The sequence below is a fragment of the Podarcis cretensis genome (assembly GCF_951804945.1).
Source record: "Podarcis cretensis genome assembly, chromosome: 1".
Taxonomy (NCBI): Eukaryota; Metazoa; Chordata; class Lepidosauria; order Squamata; family Lacertidae; genus Podarcis; species Podarcis cretensis.
In genome coordinates, this window is record NC_137170.1 from 24,908,628 (window position 1) to 24,929,397 (window position 20,770).

General features: G+C 44.5%; 1 protein-coding gene and 1 pseudogene across 8 annotated transcripts in view; one reads left to right on the forward strand and one right to left on the reverse strand.

Annotated features, from left to right (window-relative positions):
• LOC307200700 (lysosomal enzyme trafficking factor pseudogene) overlaps positions 1-1,980 on the reverse strand; it is a 31,723-nt pseudogene extending 29,743 nt beyond the window's left edge. The window contains exon 1 of the transcript XR_013843995.1: positions 1,748-1,980. The product of XR_013843995.1 is annotated as a lysosomal enzyme trafficking factor pseudogene (transcript). The remainder of the gene's footprint in view (positions 1-1,747) is intronic.
• The window catches only part of FOXN3 (forkhead box N3), a 193,329-nt gene that overhangs the window by 93,629 nt on the left and 78,930 nt on the right, over positions 1-20,770 (forward strand). For all 7 annotated transcript variants that reach the window (XM_079948862.1, XM_079948860.1, XM_079948861.1 and 4 more), the window contains exon 3: positions 1,040-1,176. In XM_079948862.1, coding sequence (XP_079804988.1) covers positions 1,040-1,176 — 137 coding nt within the window. The remainder of the gene's footprint in view (positions 1-1,039; positions 1,177-20,770) is intronic.

Here is a 20,770-nt window from a genome sequence, read left to right on the forward strand (position 1 = left end):
CAGTAGTGTAATAACTGGGGATAGGATGTGTTGTCCATCCTGGTATTTTTTTGATCAGAGAAGATTAGGGGAATGAGAACAGACCCCGTTGTGCAAGCAAAAGTCCTTACGCTAACAGGAGGCGGGCTTCGTGGGATACAACCCACTGTGCTTGGTTCCTGAATCAATGTTGTTTCTGCCACTTAAGAGTGCATTTTTTCTGTTAGTGCAAGAACTTCCACTTGCACAACAGAATTTCCCCTCCCTGCACATGTAATTTCCCCTCTTCCACATGTAATTCTGCTCCCAAGTTCTGTTTTCACTGACAAGGACAAGTTGGTTGAATGCCACCCATAATTACCAGTTGCGAGGGAATAGAAGTGGAATCCTCTGAACTTGAAAATAACTAGTAAATTTTGTTTAAGCCTTACCTGCTGCAGGCGAGCTAAACTGATTACAATTCTCTCAGGCTAAAACTGAAATTCTAGATCTCCCAAACAGAAACCTAGGCTTCATATATTCAGATTTATTTTAATTATTACGCTTGGTGTGAACCAGACATAGTAGGTGGAGTTGAGAGATTAAGTTTTTTGTGGTAAGGTGGCACTCATGCTTTCTGGTATTAGGAACACTTAGTTTTTTAAAAAAAGTTGCTTAGGGAGCTTAAGCCCACCTCCCTCCAAGTTTCTTTTACAACACCTAGAGGAGAATAACAGTTTTAGTTTCTTGTCTGCGAAGCTTATTTATCTTCCAACTTGGCCGTGAAGAATAATTACAATATTTCAATATGTGGTGTGTGTGCTGCATTGACAGAGAGGGAGAGATAATTTCCAGAAAACTGCTGAACAGAGCACAGTAGTAGCTATTTTCACAGTTTACATACAATATCAGACTGCCCCAATTCCTTCTAAACATCAAAACTGAAATACAGCTGCACCTAAACTAGCATTTGTAGCAGAAAAATGAGATCTGTTGTTCTTCATAAGCAGGAAGGAATATTCTCGGTTTAGAGATACACTTATGTCATTTAAAATGATATTTTTTTTATCCTCCTTTGCAGAGTATTGGGAAAGGGTCTTTATGGTGTATAGACCCAGAATATAGACAAAATCTTATCCAGGCTTTGAAAAAGACCCCCTATCACCCATATTCGCATGTGTTCAGCACCCCTCCAGCGTCTCCTCAGGCATATCAAAGGTAAGAAAACTTGAATATAATTTTAACATGGGCAGTTGCTTTTGTCTTGTCTCAAATACTGGATCAGTCAAGGTCTAGAAATCAGGGAGGGCTGCTAACAACATTATGTAGTCTAGCTTTTACTAGAATGCCTCTGCTTGATGGGCTAGCAAAGGCGATTACTGCGCTTATCACAAATTAGTTGTACTTTAACTGTTGAAAGATCCAAAGTATGCACTCTTGGTATGTAAATTTAGCTCTAGTCAACTGACTTGTGCATATTTGGGATCTTTTAAGGCACAACTAACTGTGATAAGCGATCCCAGGTATGTAATCTCGCTTAACAGCACAGGATTCACCTTTGCTGGTTTAAACCAAAACCCACCTAATTCACTCATTTTTTGCAAGAAACACAGCAACCTGTTAGCTCTCAGTGGCCCACTGGAAACTCATTGGTGGCCCAGTGGAGAGAAATTAGACCACAGTCTGTCTTCTGCCCTGCTATAAAGGACTACAGCAACTGCAGAAAGCATGGTAGTTCCCTAAACTTATTGGTACTTAAATCGTTGGTTAGAGCCGCAGTATGTCTTACCGGTTTTGGAGGAACCGACCTGTTCATTTGCAGTTTGTCATTGTAAGTTTCCAGTGCTCCTTTGGATGTTTCTGAAAAACATTCTAGCTGCTTGTGCTCAGGGCCATAGCTGGAGTTTTAAAAGGGAAAGGAAACCGGCTGGGTTTTCCTCTTTGCTTGCATGAATAGATGTGTACCTCTTTGGAAGCAGGTCGCTGGTGCTTTTTGTCCTCCTAGTTCCCTACTTGGTAGATCGCTTTGTCAAGGCAGCTATATAAACTTTTGCTTCTAGGTAACAGGAAGCTTCCCTTGCTGTTGTGGTTACCTGCTCTGTGAGGCGAGTGTGTCTGTTCATGGTTATGCCTAGTTGCCATAGCTCACTCCTGTTCATCTTGTAAAAAAGGGTGAACCAGGACTGGTGACTTTGAAATGTCATTGGAGGGGGAAAATGGAAGTACTACTTGAACAGTGATTGTTTGTTTCTTGTTTGTCCTACTCAGGGGAAAGTATGAGATAATTACGGGGTATCAAACCGCCTGCTTTTCATAACAACCATTCGGGAAACGAATTATTTGTTTCTAGAAACGGAGGATCAAATCACATCTGCACGTAGCACAACAATAGGCAAATTTATAAATAATAATAATAATTTAGAAACTTGTGTAACCTGTTGCACAAATTAGATGTAAGCTACACCCACCTGCCTGGCTGGAGATATATATGTTAAAAGCCGATAAGGAATTTTAAATGGGTATTTAGATGGGGATTTTGGGGGTGGTGCAATACTTTCCTGCCCCCCTCCACTCAAGTTATATCACTTCTTCCCTGCTTTTTAGAAGCCAGCAACATGCAAAGTAATTTCGTTCTGGTAACGTTAATGAGGTTCTCGTGCATCTGTGTTGATCCGCGCGTTCCGTCACATGACCCAGACAATCAATCTTCAGGCAGAGATTGGGAGGAACAGCTGGGCTTTTGCAGGAGACGGCTGTATGTCTGCCCTTGCTAGGCGATTAGCGTGATGGTAACCATAGCGACTAGAACGTCTCCATAGCAACGCATAGCTGAGACAGGTGCAGTTGCATCACAAGGCTGTTGCCTGGCAAAAGGACAGGCCATTAGTACTAAGATATACGCTGTTGCCTTGGTAACGGATAACCCTCCATAGCAACTACAGTGGACTTGCAGCATTTTTACCCTCCTGACTAAAGAAAATAATAATAATAAGAGACATTCTACCAGGTTGTTGTTATTGTTTTAATCTATGATCAGCAGGACCAGGAGCTCTCACTGCCAGGGTGTCTGTTGCTAAAAGGTGTACTGAATGTGAGATTGAGCACTGATGACAGAAGGAGGTGAAGAGCTGCGCCTAAGGAATTGATACTAGCTGTAGCAAGTTGAATATTGGAGGTTAAGGCTGCCATCTCATGTTTGCCACCATTGAACTTAATGAGGTTTATGCCTTGGTAGAAATTATTAGTTGGGACGCTGGTGGCGCTGTGGGTTAAACCACAGAGCCTAGGATTTGCCGATCAGAAGGTTGGCGGTTCGAATCCCCGTGACGGGGTGAGCTCCCGTTGCTCGGTCCCTGCTCCTGCCCACCTAGCAGTTCAAAAGCACCACAAAGTGCAAGTAGATAAATAGTTACCACTCTGGCGGGAAGGTAAACGGCGTTTCTGTGTGCTGCTCTGGTTCGCCAGAAGCGGCTTAGTCATGCTGGTCACATGACCGGGAAGCTGTACGCCAGCTCCCTCAGCCAATAAAGTGAGATGAGCGCCACAACCCCAGAGTCGGTCACGACTGGACCTAATAACGGTCAGGGGTCCCTTTACCTAGACGTTATTAGTAGCAGCAGCAATAGTGAGATCAAGCATTTTTGCCCTGCTCTTTAGTAAAATGTTTCCAGAGTTCTATAGGCAGGTTTGCGCTCAGGCTTACATTCTAAAATACATGACATACAAGGGGAAAGGGATGGAGAGGGAGGAGGAAAAAGGCAAGTTAGGGCACTAGTTCTTATGACGACCACCTGGGAAGGAAACAGTTTAGGGCAGGGGTTTTCAACCTTTTTGAATCCATGGCTCCCTAGACCAACTACGTTATTTCTGCGGCAACCCTGTGAGGCTCAGGGGCCCAGTTATATCCCCCCTTGCCCTTTTCCAAACACCTTCCCTTGTGGAGTGTTCCCTCAGCCTCCTCTCCTCTGTATGGGAGCCCCCTCTCTTTGGGAGTCCTCTGGGCAGTCAGAGCTACCGCTCCTGGTCTCTGAGCTGCTCCCTCTACCCCAAAGGGAGCTGCCTCCTCATGCTGTCCCACAGGGGCCTGGAACCCCCCCCCCCCCGGCTGGCCCCAGAGGCACCATTCGCCTGGGGAGCTTGTAGCCAGGGCTGCTGCAACAAACAGCTGTGCAAGCCTTTGGGAGGCAGAGACGCAAGAGGGTATCAGAGGAGGGAGGGAAGGAAAGAGGGCTGGAGGCCAGTGTTGCCCATAGCACACCCTGACCATCATTCAAGGGACCCAGGGTGCCACGGCACACTGGTTGAAAACCTCTGGTTTAGGGAGCCTGAGGGTGGAATGGCTGCAGCTAGGTGATACAGTGGTACCTCAGGTTACGGACTTAATTCGTTCCGGAGGTCTGTTCTTAACCTGAAACTGTTCTTAACCTGAAGCACCACTTTAGCTAATGGGGCCTCCTGCTGCTGCCATGCCGCCGGAGCACAATTTCTGTTCTCATCCTGAAGCAAAGTTCTGTAACCTGAAGCGTATGTAACCCGAGGTACCACTGTAGTTGGAGGGGGGGACCCAAAGGCAACTGGTATCAGCAGAGGCAATGGAATAGCGCTGGTTCCCATCTCTACTCTGTCTTGCAGCCTGATGGAGATGTACAGTGGTACCTCGGGTTACAGACGCTTCAGGTTACATACGCTTCAGGTTACAGACTCCGCTAACCCAGAAATATTACCTCGGGTTAAGAACTTTGCTTCAGGATGAGAACACAAATCGTGCTCTGGCGGTGCGGTGACAGCAGGAGGCCCCATTAGCTAAAGTGGCCCTTCAGGTTAAGAACAGTTTCAGGTTGAGAATGGACCTCCAGAACGAATTAAGTACTTAACCTGAGATACCACTGTATATGGGTTTGTTTACCCTGGCGTATATAAGATTGTGTTGTTAATGTCTGCTTTATCCTCTCAAACTATTCAACAATAGTCTCTTTGATGTTTGTGTTTTTTTCCTGTATCCCTCCCTGAATTAGTCACCAATCTGCTCTGGCCCAAAGTAACTAAATGTTTTGTAGCCTGACCTTATAGAGCCACAATAGTACAAGCCAAGCCTTACGCTGCAGCAGAACAACAGCAGCAATATATTATCTCTGCCATGCATAGCTCGACCCTAAGTGGCACTCACAGTTTGGGAGGGCAGAAGAGAACTGTCAGGGGCAAAGGCATTTAAGAGGGTGCATGAATGGGTCCGAATTTTATCCACACCAACTCGGCACATGAAGCTGCTGCAGGGCTTGGCTATGGTGTCATTTACTGGCATAGTAGTTGTTTGTTTAGAACAGGCATCCCCAACCTGTGGCCCTCCAGATGTTTTGGCCTACAACTCCCATGATCCCTAGCTAACAGGACCAGTGGTCAGGGATGATGGGAATTGTAGTCCAAAACATCTGGAGGGCCGAAGGTTGGGAATGCCTGGTTTAGAACTAGTTAACTACAGTGATTAAGAACCCGATGAGATGGGAAGATCCCAGCTCCCTTATGGGAAGGGCTCCTGGTAATCCTGGTTATAACAAAATCTTGTCCCTGTGATTTTATTGATGTGCTTTTGTTATTTGTAAATCGCCGTGGAATAATTTGTAATCAATTAACATTCCCTCTACCACCTCAGTTGTTGCCAAGGCTTTTTTTCAGCCAGAACTCAGTTCCGGCACCTCTCAGGTGAGAGCCATTGCCATTCTAAGAGAACAAGGGAGGTGTTCATGGAGAGTTCTGCCCCCTCTTTTTCTAGAAAAATAGCATTGGTTGCCAATGTTATATAGATAACTGGACCACATGATTTCAACAGTGCCCTTCTATGGAGGCGTTTCAAGAGCTTGTGTTAAGATCGGGGTGGGAATTTTGTTAGAATAAAGTTATAAACTGAAACAGAAAAGTAGCCAGTCCCTGGCCACTTATGGGCCTGCTTCCATGGATAGAAGGTGCTTTTGGTGGTTTCGACTAATTTTCCCCCTTTCCACCAGTGTTAGAAACTGGGATAGAAAAGCTAGGAGCCAAATGCCTCCTGGGACCTGGGTTGTGGGCGACAAAACAGTGTGTCTAGTTGCCATTGGGGGGTGGAGTTTGGCAACACTTTCTATTTATTACTTTGATATTACACAATTCACATAAGTGACACAGTATCACAGTTTTAACAGAAGTTGTTAATACATGTTTAATTTGGAGTTTACAGTAAAAAAATATTGGGACTGTACTTCAGTTTTCAAAACACTCTACCCTTTAATGTTAAACTCCTTAACGTATTAATTGTCCTTAACATATACTTCAAGGCTTCAAAGCACATACATTCCAGTAATCCTTGAGTGTCAGCCAGGCGCAAAAAAATCGCACCCAGACTTTTTTAGGTGCTCGCAAATGGAGAATCTTTAGGCGCAAAAAGCATCTGGCGCCCTGCTAATTTCTAACCCTGCTTTCCACACCCTTGCTGTTCTGGATTTTATTTCTTTCTTCATGATGGGTGGGGGAGAACGCCTTTGTAGAGGTTACCCTAAGCTCCTTGGAGGAAGGGCGGAATAAAAATGCAATAAAACTATGTACAGCGCCCCCACCCCACCCCTGCGACCGCAATCCCTCATGCTTGGGTTGGGTTACAGTCTAAAACATTTATTGCCCAGGTAGAAACTTAAAGCAAAATGTGTGCCATAAACATCAACCACTGCTAGAACCTTCACTTCGGCTGCCAAATCCAGGCCAAAGGGAGGAAGGAGTCTGAATAATGTTTCCAAAAGTGCCTCTGGCAATTTGGGACCAGGTTACCGAAAGGTTATCTGCCCCCTGTATAGACCTGTAAGACCACTTAAATTATCTGGGGAAAATTCTGTTCATGGCATTGCACCCCACTGAATGCCATACAGCGGGGACCCCAAACCAGGTGTTTTCTGTTATTGTCCTTGTGTTATGGAACGCCCTTCCCTCTGCCATATGTGAAGCAACAACCATCAGTTGCATCAGACATCTTGCAAAGACTTCTTTTTTTAGCCCAGACTTTCCCTCACCCGTAAGGTCAGACTCTATTTTATGCGTTTGAATCCCCTGAATGCATATTTTATTTGTTTTTAATATGCTTTTATGCTGTTGTTTAATTGGTCTTGGGTTGAATTTTTGTTTTAATAGTTTTGTTTTTAAATGCACACCACATAAGAAAATTTACAAACACCAAGCAGTTTACAAATGCTTTTAACTAAACTAAGTCAGTCATTGGGAGAAGCACCTCTGGGTGCCGTTGCAGCCTGGCCCCTTAATTTTCCACGTGAAATCAGATCGAAGAGGAGGTTTCTGAAGGACAATTCATTTTTAGGCTTTATAGGAACTGCCGTCTGCTATACCTGTCTTGGCAACTTCTCAGCTTTTTTATTTGAATGCTGTGAACTGTCCTTGGGGTGTACTTGAAGGCTGCTCAGAAACATCACCAGGTGCCAAATTCTGCCTGCAGTGAATACACTAATTATTTATGTACGTGTTTATTTCAGGTGCTTATATTCCACTTTTCGTCACGCAGTGACCAAAGCAGATTCCAATTTATTAAGCCAGAACACCGTAATTTGAAAATTTAAAAAATGCTACTAAAATCACCAACAATTTAATTTATAATAAAAATAACTATTGCAGAACAACCCCTCCCCCTCAACTCAGAGCAATCCAAATCTTACTTCAGACCAGCACTGAAGGAATTTCAGTGGCTGATGCCCAGACGCAACTTGAGGAAGTGCATTTGACCTTCTCAAAGCCCTAACAAGCTTAGATTGGGCAGATTTTTGAGCTTATCTACTCCCATGTGAACCTCCTGGTGATCTTCTGGTGATGCTTTGTTAGTTGTTCTATGTGCCACCTCCTCCATGGATTTGGCTGATAGCGTCCTTGCACGAAGTTTTCAAGAAAAAAGATGGGATATGAGTCGAAATAACTGGTCATTGGAGAACAACAGCAGCTGGTTGGCCGTTGTGGGAAATGGAATATCAGACTCAACAAGGCAGCTGTGGGGAACGTTTGGCCCTCCAGATGTTGCCAAACTACAATTCCCATTGGCCATGCTTGCGTAGCTGATACAGGTTGTAGTACAGCAAAATCTGGAAGGTCAGAGGTTCCTCACACCCGCAGTAGGCCTCTTATCCACCAGGAATCTTAGATCATTTCAACCAACAGCTGGAGTGACATTGAGTGAAGTTAACGGTAGAAACGAGAGCTCATGCTTTGCACATGTAAGTTTCTAGGTTCAGTCCGTGACATCCACAATTAAAAAGGATCTTAGGAACATGGGAAGCTTGTCAGTGCCTTGTACTGAATCTGACCATTGGGCTGCCTTTCCTTCCCTTACCTGGAGATGCCACAGAGTTAACCCAGGACCGTTTCCATGCAAAACATCTGCTCTACCATTAAGCTCTAGGTTCTGCTATAACCTGGAAGAGTCACTGCCAATCAGGCTTGCTGTTGCTAAATTGGCCAGTGGCCTGACTTTGTGTTAAGCCAGCTCCTTATTTGAATCATGCCATTCTTTGATGATGATGATGATGATGATGATGATGTGTTAAGCCAGCTCCTTATTTGAATCATGCCATTCGATGATGATGGTGATGATGATGATGATGATAATAATAATAATAATTAATTTGTTATTTGTACCCCACCCATCTGGCTGGGTTTCCGCAGCCACTCTGGGCGGCTTCCAACAAAGATTAAAAATACATTAAAATGTCACACATTAAAAATTTCCAATGAGTTTAAAACCGTTGGAACTGGGTTTCCTTCAGGCTTGGGTTTCATTAGTATTTCCTCCCTCCCTCCCTCCATAACTGATCCAACCGCCTCAGAGGGGTCTGGAAGGGTCTGAGTTAGAATTGATTAACGGATCTGATACTCTCTCATCAACAAGCTATAGGAGTGGCTTTCTCAGCACTGAAAGTAACTTCCCCACTTTAGATGGTTAAATTAACAAAGCATGGAAGATAGCATTATACCCAGGGGCTGTGGGTGTCAGCCCCGCCCCGTTCTGATTAGATCTTGTACTCCTTTTCTGCGCTGCTTAGAATTTCGGGTGGTGAACCTAGACCTATATCTTGCTGTTTGTTTGTTTTATGGTCCCTCTGAATATTCAGTTCCTACCTTCCCCTTGTTTTCTGTCTGTGTGCCAGAGGGGGGGAACCAGAGACCAAACGCTGGCCTTCAGTACTCTCCTCAGGCCACACACCCCTCCCCAACCACACCTCAAACTAGCCATGTTTCATACCTTTCTTGCATGTCTTTGCCTGGCTAGAATGTGCCCTTAAACTTTGGATAATGATTTTTGCTGACCGGCTGGAGGATGGAAATGGGTGTGTGAGTGTGTGCAGAAACTTGGCTTCTGGACAAAATGTACATTCATAGCTCTGCCGGCTCCGGCCTCTGGTCCCACACACCACTCGCATGTGGCCCCCTTACAAGTTGCTCAGAAAGGAGTGTGTCTGAAAACAGGGTCCCTGCTCCCTGCTACTCATTTAAGTAGCTGCATCATGTATCCTAGAAAATAGACCAGGCATAGGCAAGCTCGGCCCTCCAGATGTTTTGGGACTACAATTTCCATCCCTGACCACTGGTCCTGTTAACTAGGGATGATGAGAGTTGTAGCCCCAAAACATCTGGAAGGCCGAGTTTGCCTATGCCTGAAATAGACTCTAGTTCACACAAGTTTATGCCAGTGAAAATGCAACAGCTTTTAAGATGCTACAGGCAGTCTTACTATAAGAAGGCACAATTCGTTTCTTTTGAAACATTCCTATCCTGAATTTTCCTTAACTGGGCATAAAAAGAATAAATTACGAAAGGTGTTAAAAATAAAATTGTCATACTTTCCCTTCCCTCATTTGGAAAACTCGAGCAGTCCTTGGCATTTTAAGCAATTTCTAGTTAAGATTCTGGGATATTGGATTACCTCCTGATTGGTAAAGCACTTCATTTCTCGTTTACTGAAATTGCTAATGCTAGTGCCGTTGCACAAAGGGGCTTCTGGGAAGCTGTTAAAAGACGCAATTTGACGCTGAAATAATTTCACCAAATGCTGGCTGTCAGTTCTTCAATAATGGACGTGCTTATCTATATAACTTTGTGTGTATATAGGAGAAACATTCAGCTTGTCCAAATTGTCTTGTGCTGGAAACTTGTATAACTAGTTTTCAGAAACAATTAGTGTCTCCAAAGGAGGAGCAGGCTCCCATTTGCCAGTCAGCGTTTTGTAAGAAGTTGCAAAGTGAAATTGTGGTTTTAGGTGTGCAGATGCTATCTTCAAAGGAAAGTTGCGTGGCAGCATTCCATCGCCTCCCCCAAAGCTCCGAAAGACCGACACCTTTGGCTCCATAGCTCAGTGACTGAAATTAATAAACTACACGCGGAATAACTTTTAATTCCCCCAATATTAAGATGCCTCTAGGGGGCTGGATTAACGGAAGGAATTACAAGGTTTATACAGCTCTGCTGGCAGGATCCCGTGGAGACAAATTGACCCACTGTTTGTGTCTTTCAAACCTTGCAGAGAAAGAAATATTGAAGTTTGTCGCCAACTGTTCCAGAGCTCATTCTGCTGAATACTTAGCTGCCATGCATTGTTTTCTATTATAGTTCTCTGCGACATTTTGGAGCAGCGACAGCATCAGAACACAGGACTCTGCCACATGCTGGATGCTATTGAACACTATAGCTCTGCTCATGCAACAGACATCTCTGTATCCTCTCCCTCTTTGTCCCTTCCAGTGCCTCACATACCCTTAAAATCAGTTCCATAGGGCTGCAGGATCCTTCAGAGCAGATTTGAGGGCGTGTGGGAAAAGAGTATATGAAAGTCCCATTGTTCATGTGGATTTTCAATCATGCAGCATTGGATGCAAACCACTGAATTTTCCCAGTCTGGTGCCCTCCAGATGTTTTGGACTACACCTTCCATCAGCCCCATCCAGAACTCTGGTCGTCACTAACCTTTGGAAGGTACCAATTTGGGAAACTATGGTCTAAACAAGAGGCATACAGCCTAAGGAGCACATTCCCTAGTGAGCAGCCTTCTGTGTGCCTGCATATGGGTGGTGGAAACAAGTGAGTTGGGAGCAATGGGTGCAATTTTTGTACATTAAGCTATATTCCAGCCACCCAAATTCAGAGGTTTCTACACATAACAAACAGCACACAGCACCCAAAATTTGGAGACATACTAAAGGTAACCAAAGCAAAGTTACACAGCAGCAGCAGTAGCAGGGAATAGCTCTTGGAACGAAAAACCCCCAACTTGATAGGGAAAAAAATACATAACTGCAGATCTCTCGGGGAAAGAGAATGCCATACATTGTGTGAGAACTGGAAGATGGGGGGCGTTTTTAAGTGTTGCTACCTCTCCTAAGCCTCATAAGGGGTCAGGCATATTACCGTATTTTTTGCACCATAACACTCACTTTTTCCCCAAGAAAGTAAGGGGAAATGTCTGTGCGTGTTATGGAGCGAATGCCTGTGGGTGGCGGGGGGGGGGGGATCTGCTGCAGTCGTGAGCAGAGGATCCATGGTTCCCCTTCCTTCCCTCCTCCGTGGTTACAAAGCATGGATCCTCAGGATTTTTGCATTGGGCTACTCCAAACTCACTGTCAGATCACATGTCTGTGGCCACAGCATGAACCACAAAAATCATATATCCACTATTTCGTTTAGAATATTTTTTTTCTTGTTTTCCTCCTCTAAAAACTACGTGCGTGTTATGGTCTGGTGCGTGTTATAGAGCGAAAAATACGGTAGTTAGAATTTGAACCAATAGAACAAAAATCCACCCACATTGTCCTTCTGAACTTACACTGTAAATAAAGCAAAGTTATATGATTGCATTTTCCTTAGCAGCTGATGCCATTGCTGAAGTCAACACTTTTTAAAGTTAACTTCTGGGAAATACACCTATTTGCAGTGTTTGTAATGTATCCCCACAGAATGTATATCCTTCCTATAAAAAGTGTTTGCAGAGCTAAAGCAAAGCTATGGACTCACTAGCTGATTTCTCTTTGTAACTTTCTGGTGTCCCAACGTTCATTTTCTTTCCTCAGAACAAATTCTTTCGGTTGTAAAAAAAAAGAAAGAAAAGAAAACATGCTTGCACTTAACAAGGAAATGGGAAAATCTTTCAAAGTAGCTTTCCTTTCAGAAAAAGAAACAGCATTTTGCATCATCCCACATAATTCAAAATATATGCTATCAAAGTAAGTGCCAATACATAATAGTTTGGGTGAAATGCACTGTATTCATCTTTTCTCATATCCGTATCATAGCTCTTAAATCTCAAAGGTTGGCTTGATGGAGACAGTAATAATAGTTGTAAAAGGCTTTCTGTGCTGTGTTTGGCAGTGTTTTCCTTTAGCCCCTTCCCAACCCACAAATCAACCAAAGTGATCTTGGGGTTAGAGGACGTTCTCTTCAATTTGGCTGTTTTCGTGTGTGTAGGCAAAAGGCAGCCAGGGTGGCAGACTTGACATAGACGCTTAGAAAATTAGGCATGTTGCAGTTATTTGTTTGTTTGTTTGTTTGTTTGTTTGTTTGATTGTTTGATTGATTTCTGGTTAGGGGAATGTTTCTCTCCCCCCCACCCCCCCAATGTTTCAACTCTGAATCATCCATTTGAAACTGGTTGGCAATAGATTAAGGGCAGAAAATGTATAGCCAGCTTACAGAATTCCTTGCCACAAGATGTTGTGACAGCCGCTAGTCTTCGATAGGCTTAGGTGGAAATGTATGGAAGGCAGACCTACTAATGGGAATCTCCCAAGTCCTACTTTAGGAGACAGGACGCTGGACTAATCTAACTGGGCTGCTTTTCCTCTTCTTCTTTCAGCTTAGTTTGGAATAAAAAGCCTTTGTTTCATTTTTATGCTTTCCCCCACTCCAACTTCTGAATTTGGTGAATTGATCAGCCTCTAAGAAGTATTTTTAAAAAGTTCTGAGTTGCTCCTTAAGCTGCTCATGTGCTGAGTCTCAAAGCCAACTCACTCAAGATTATATCCTGTATGAGGCATAGGCAAACTCAGCCCTCCAGATGTTTTGAGACTACAGTTCCCATCATCCCTGACCACCGGTCCTATTAGCTAGGGATGATGGGAGTTGTAGTCCCAAAACATCTGGAGGGCCGGGTTTGCCTATGCATGTCCTATACGGATACAGGTTTTGTGTTGAAAAGCCATGTGTGGAGACACAACTTTTAGTGCTGAAGACCACAATATATATGTGGCGTGTGTACATACTTCTTGCACACCGCGGGCTAGGAACATTTTTCAGCCTACAGGACACATTCCTTCATGCGCAATCTTCCAGGTGCCATGTGGTATAATAGCATTTGAAGCATGCAGAAGTCAGAGGTTTACACACCCTTACCTGTTCATCCTCAAATCAGGGCAAGTAAGAGGCAATGTCATAGCTCAAGGACACATTTCTTCCTGGCAAAAGCATTAAAGGAGAGCATGTAGCAGAACTTCTGAGTGGCATGACCTCAGGAAACACCCAAGGACCAGGTCAGCTTCCAAGTGCCAAATTCGGGTCCTACCTCTGAAGTTGCCTTCCTCTCTCCTATACACCGGGCCGTCTTACCTATAGGCGCTAGGGGTGCCAGGCCAAGAGTCTGGGGCCCGACAGTTGAGTCTGGGGAAGAGCCCACCCGTCTGTCAGAGCGCCGCAGTCAGCTCTTCTGCTGTAGGCAGCTCTCCACCCCAACCCCCCGCCCTCCTGCCCAGCCTCTGGTGGCGGTCATCGTGGTCAAAGTCTTAAGGTCCCATGGGACCAAAGTGAGTGGGCGCTCTGGGTCTCCGGACGCGCTTTCGCGAGCCGTCCACAGAAGCTTGCCACTTTCCTCCTTCCCTTTCTCTGCCTCCCAAATTTATGCACCTTGCTGGAGATGGAGGGCAACATGTGAGCAGGGAGAGGAATGCGGGCAACAAAGAAATAGGCTCGGCCATTTTATTTGATTTGTAATCCTCTCCCTGTTGCCAACACCCGGCATCCAACTGAGCTCCAGCTGCAGCAGTTCCATCCAGAAGGTGGGGGGGACCCCCCGCTGGGCGAAATTTTGCACCCCGGTGCCACATATGCTTAAGACAGCCCTGCCTATACAAGAAGGATATGCTGGCGGGGGGACCAATTTCACACAAAGCCAACCTCTTGACTAAAGAACACAGGTCTTATTTACTTCTGTAGGTACCCTGTGCTTTTGAATACATGAATAATATCACTTGTGCATTGGAAAGAGCAGTATTGTACTTACTAATGCTTCCTTTTTATAGCACCAAGGAATGAAAAGCTGTTTACTAGTAAGTTAATAGTTTAAATGTCTGAAGGACCACCATCTGGAAATTCAGTTGGATCACATATATTTTGCAGCTTGTGGTTGTAATAATTTTCTATATAAGCAAAATGCTTCAAAGCCTACAGGGCGAGGTGCTAATTTAGTCTCCACTATTGGTTATAATTTTGAAAGTGGGTGTAATTTACACCCTCTCTTTTTAGAACATTTATCCTGCTTTTTCAGTTGAGGGCACCGGTCAAAATATGTTGTTTTTCTGGCTTCAATAAAGTTAATGTATTTTAACTGTGACATTTTCCTTGTTTGAAGTGTTGCTGTGGGACTGAAATTCTTAGAACAACCCCCAAGATCATCACTACGGTAACTGGTGTGTGTATCGAAGAAACAAACAGTTCTGTTATTTTTCCAAAAATCCTAGTCCCATGAAGAACACAACTATGAATTATTATTTTATTTATTTTTGTTTGTATCCCTTCATACCACACAAATGGGCTTACAGAGCAGCTTTCCACAGCTAGCTGTATGAACAAAACCCATTTAAACAAAAATATGTGTCAATTAAATGTTTATATTACATAACAATATTAAATAATATATTAAATACTTTTCAAATGCCAAAGGTACACAGAAGTCGAGATTAAGGGACTTTCTGCATTTATAGTGGAACCGTTGCTGTTTTTTCCAAGTTTTTTGGGCATGTTGCCACACAAAGCCAGTATCGTTAAGCTAGTATTTGGTAATAATGTATTCAAAAATGTTTTGGGAGCTTGTAATCAAATGGGCAGCCCGTTTTTGCACTAATGAAGTTATTGAGCAGCCTTCAGCATGAAAGAAAACCATTTACAACAGTGATCAATAATGAAATACTTAACGACACATGTGTTTGTGTTTCAAACTGCAAAAGTACAGAGCGAATTACTGATGTCCAGCCTTGAGGTTACCAAACCCCTTTTGTGTCAGGGGACCAGGCTGTCATCACCTTGGAGTGGCCAGAGCTGGTACTAAATGTTAGTGGCTGATCCTTGAGACTCCTGGAGTAATGCTGAGTTGAGCAGTTGCCTCAGGTTTATGCACCACCCAGAACCAGGGGAGCAGCCAACCCCAAGACCAAGCACACACATACGCACCTCTGCTTCTTGTCTGAATTGAACTTGACCTTTATTAATTCAATATAATCCAGTTCACCACTGTCTCTCAGGCACTTCTTGAGAGTTTCCATCGTTTCATTGGATCGTTTAGAACAGGGGTCGGCAAAGTTTTTGTGGCTTGGGCCTGTTCACAGTCCCGCAGACACCGCGGTGGGCTGGAGTGTGCGCACGTGTGCGCAAACGCTAACGCTATTTCTGGCGCGAAGGAGGCGTGCGCAGCTTCCCATTGGCTGCAGGAGCTTCCTGCAGCCAATGGGAAGCTGGCCAGCGTTGCGGAAGGCAATCCCCACTCTGCTCCGTGCCGGTTTAGCGCGGCGCACGGGAGCCGACCGAGCAGGCGGCGAGGGTCCATGGGCTGGTTAAACGACCCCCATGGGCCGCTTGTGGCCCATGGGCCTTAGGTTGCCGACCCCTGGTGTAGAAACTTAAAATACTACAAGCGTGGTGTTGGCTCCTCACCTCAGATTTGGCTCTCCCTGGTTTTAGTCAGAAGCTCCAGCCCAGGCAGTTGAAACCTTTGGTCCACAGTTTAACGTGGCCTCTCCATCCAGCTCCCGGCCCTCTCCCTAGATCCCTCCTTCATTCTGAAGTAAGCTGGCCATGTAGGAAGATTTAATCTTCCTTCTTTTCCTGTCTGGCTAGATCATTGCGTTCCCTGTCTGTGCTCACTTGAGAGAGTGGAGCCCAGAAGGGGGGAAAGGGGGGGGGTTGTAATCTAGGAGGAGGCCTTGCCCTCTTTGGGCCAACCTGCTGCCATTATGTAGTGCGGGTGGCGCTGCGGTCTAAACCACAGAGCCTCTTGGGCTTGCCGATCAGAAGGTCAGCGGTTCAAATCCCCCGATAGGGTGAACTCCTGTTGCTCTGTTCCAGGTCCTGCCAACCTAGCAGTTGAAAGCACACCAGTCCAAGTAGATAAATAGTTAACTCTGCAGCGGGAAGGTAAACGGCATTTCTGTGCGCTCTGGTTTCCATCACAGTGTTCCGTTGCGCCAGAAGCGGTTTAATCATGCTGGCCACATGACCTGGAAAGCTGCCTCTGGACAAATGCCGGCTCCCTTGGCCTGAAGCAAGATGAGCCCCACACCCCATAGGTGCCTTTGACTGAACTTAACTGTCCAGAGGTCCTTTACCTTTACCTTTTTTTATTATGTAGTAACTTGAGCCATTTTCTCCTGAAAGCATCTGACACTTGGGACGGGGTTTCCCACCCCTGTTCTAACCACTGCACAGAGATACTTTTCACAGGGGGTAGGATATCCCCTTCTCTGAAGGGAGAGACTTTGATCATCCCTTTGCCAATACTGGCTGTCCATTTTGGGTTTCCCTTTGAGCACTAGTAGCTAGTGCCAGTCTGGGACTGGAGAGGTCCAGGTTGAAATTCCCCACTCAGCCATGAAGCCGTAGAACCCTAGAATTGTAGAATTGGAAGGGACCCCAAGGGCCATCTAGTCCAACCCCCTGCAGTGCAGAAATATTCTTGCCCAACGTGGGAATCGAACCCGCAGCCCTCAGATTAAGAGCCTCATGTTCCATTCCAGCACCAGTCGCTGTTGTCTTAAATCCAGCCTACCACTTAGGGTTGCTGTTAAGCGGGGAGAAATGTGAACACAGCTTGCTCTTTTGGGAGGAAAGGCAGGATATTAAATGTAATGAATAAATAGCTGAAAGAAGGAGATGCTATGAGTTCTTTAAAAAATGAACACCTTACAACCCCAAATAGATTAACTTATTTGTAATGTCTCCTTTCTCCATTTCCTTAAAAATGTTCCCATTTTTCTTCCCTCCCTTCTTTCATTGAGATCTTAAAGGTTTGCTGGATTCAGCTGCTGTTTTTATCTCTTGAGAAGCAAAAGAAGTGGAAAAGCAAACTTTAAGAAGCCTGCCTCTGTTAATAAAACTAAACTGCCTTAACATTCTGTGCAGGCAAATAACTGAAATCTCCTCTTTGCCCCCAACCCCAAACCCTTAATTTTTTTTATTTTTTATTTTTGACAGGAAATATCTTTAATATCAGAAGTCTACAGAAACACTTTGTTAAGCAGCCACAAATCTTCTACATAACAGATGTATCCTGATGGCAACTCTTAAATTCTCCCAGAATTACCACAGAGCTAGTTGCATTCACTTTCATATCACATGTGCAGAGCTGCATGTTTACTCAAACTGAACACTCAGGTTTTCATCAGCTATGCATGAGGACGACACAGGCTTATATTAACATTTATTTCAATTTGCTGAAGAGTTTATGAGCCACACAATGGTCTCTAGCATGCAAGAAGTCAAAGAGTTCCTCTGTACACTTCTCCTCTGTATGGGACTTGGATGACACTCGAGCATTACACTCCTCTAAACGTTCCCGAGCTTTCACACATTTCTCAATCTGTTCACAATGCTCCCTTAGAGTAGTTAAAGGATCCACAAGCTCCTCTTCCTCCTCCTCCTCCTCGGGGTCCCCGCTCCGGCCCTCCAGCGCCTTCTCATCCTGCCGCCCCATCGCCGCAACCGCTTCCCCAGAAGGACGCCGAAGGGTCACCCCCCCAAACCCTTAATTGACAGTGAAGCCTGCCTCTGTAAAATCTTGGTGCTCAAACTGTGAGACTTAATAATTGGCAAAAAGAGTTCTGGTGGGGTTCTTTTTTTTTAAAAAAAAAAATTACACCCCCCCAGGGCAGAGGACCCCTCTGCTTTGGCACCCTGATCTTCTGAGCACCTAAATAATATTAGAAAAGGAGGAAGGGAAGGAGGGTGGAAATGGCAAGAGGCTGGAATTCTGGCACCAATTAGTCTTGAGATTACTTAAAGAGGATTGCAATTTCAAGGCAAAAAAGAGTAGGGAGTGGGGTAAAGGGATTTGAAATGAGATTATGGGACCTAAAAGTGCCTTTCTTTTGTTAAGGAAATAATTCAACAGTTTTGTTCAAGCTGCTGCTGCGACAATCCAGTTTAGAAAACTTGTAAGTGTGAGATCAGCATCCTGTGGCTTTGGAGATGCAGCTGATGCCCCTTTTCGTTTCTTTGGAAAAAAAAAAAAACCAACAGTTCTCCCACCCCCTCCAGCAGCTAAGCAAGCTATCCTAAAAGACTAGTGCCTTAATTAAAGGCTTTGGTCTTTTTCATTTAAGGAAAGGGTTTTTTTTATCTGAAGTGGGGAGATGGGAAACGATATCTGGACCTCGCCTGCCCTGTTGCTTCATTTTCTTGCAGGTGTCCGGTTTGGGTCTCACCCATCCCCCACCAACCAAACGTTTTAAAAACATGTCCTTGAGTCCTTAAAACTGTGTTTGGTGTAAATATTTTGTCCCACCTGAAGATCCACGATGGACAGCTTTCAGCTTCTAGTTCAGCAGTAGTGTTTGTAATCCTTATCTCAGCACCGAGGGCTAAGCTTGAGTCTTAAAAAAAAACCAAAAACAAAACCTAAAGCCAGACAAAAATACAGGATCAACAGATGAGAAATCAAAAGTGTTTATCTGGATAATCTGTGTCTGAACCTCTCTACTTGTTTTAAGGTCACTTGAGGACTCTTCAAGACTTCTTTTTTTAAAAAAAAGAAAGAAAAGAAAACTTTTAATTACTATAATGTGTTTCTCAACCCAAGATGAGTTACGATTAAAATGCACAAAAAGGTACCATATAATTAATTAGGGATATGTTGCAGGTGTGTGCATGATTGTGTATGTGACTGATTTCTTGAGACTCCTGACCATATTACAGTCCAGGCCAGGAGTTTGTGTGAGTGTCTTAAGCAGGGGTCAGCAAACTTTTCCAGCAGGGGGCCAGTCCACTGTCCCTCAGACCTTGTGGGGGGGGGCGGACTATATTAAGAAAAAGAAAAAAATGAACGAATTCCTATGCCCCACAAATAACCAGAGATGCATTTTAAATAAAAGCACACATTCTACTCATGTAAAAACACCAGGCAGGCCCCACAAATAACCCAGAGGTGCATTTTAAATAAAAAGACACATTCTACTCATGTAAAAACACGGCGATTAGGCCAGATCCGGCCCCCGGGCCTTAGTTTGCCTACCCATGGTCTTAAGTGCTGCAGCTCAGCCTGATGACATAATGATGGTAAAAAGGCTACCCTAAAGAACAACCCTCCTGTTTTCAGATTGCAATTCAGGTTTTTTGACTTCCGTCAAGTCTCCAGTTGTGGATTATTATTTTCTTGTGGGTGGGTAGGGGGATTTTTAAGATTCCACCACCAACCTGCCGAGATCTGAGGAAAAGAGGGCGGCAAGGTCAGTTCTGCTAATAGATTGTGACTGATTTTCAACTGTACCTATCCCAAAGCGGAACAGAATGGACTTCTGCTCATGCAACTGAGCCTTCCTTCCCTTCCCTTCCCTCCGCCTCCCCCCCCCCCCCAAACCTTCTCTGCACAGTTGGGATGCCCTGCACTCTAAAGAAGATTGGGGCATGGTGGAATAATAATAATAATAATAATAATAATAATAATAATTATTATTATTTATTATTTATTATTATTATTATTTATTTGTACCCAGCCCATCTGGCTGGGTTTCTCCAGCCACTCTGGGCGGCTTCCAACAAAGATTAAAATTACATTAAAAGGTCACACATTAAAAACTTCCCTGAATAGGGCTGCCGTCAGATGTCTTCTAAGTGTCAGGTAGTTGTTTATCTCTTTGACATCTGATGGGAGGGCGTTCCACACCAGGAAGACCCTCTGCCTGGTTCCCTGCAGCTTTGCTTCTCACAGGGCGAGCTGATGATTGGGGAATCCCCTTGCACAAGGTTAGCTGTTACCTTATGATGTTTGCAAGTAGGTGCTGGAAGGTATTTTCAAGGCCACTGCACACATGTGGCACATCTTTTGAGAGAGAGAAAGGAAGAGAGAGATTTGGATTGGATGAGGTGCTTGCATACTGTGCAGCGTGATCCCCCTTTTCCCTTTTGGTAATAGCTAATCAGTCATCTGAAGAATTTTGGGCAACTGAGAGGAAGTTGACCCCTTCTGCATAAATTGTGGAAAGGTCACCCCTGTTTAATGAATGGCGGCTTTACCTGCGTGATTAGTGTCATTTGTCTTGGGGAAAGTATTAAAGTGCTATGAAGTTAGTAGCGAAATAGACTTTTAGCATTCTCAGCCGGCTGTCGGCAGGTTTGAGAACTGCGGTGCATACGAATGAAACCTGCACACTAAAGAGGGGGTGACAAGTCCTGCCGTTAGTCTAGCAAACCCAAAAGATAAGACACAGAAGAGGGGAAGAGGGGAAGGGGGAGAGGAGGGATAAGGTGGAAACAAGCTTTTAAAGGCCAGAAGAAAGTGTTGAGCTGCACGCATTTTCTATCTAGTTTGGGCCAGGCTGATCTTCCC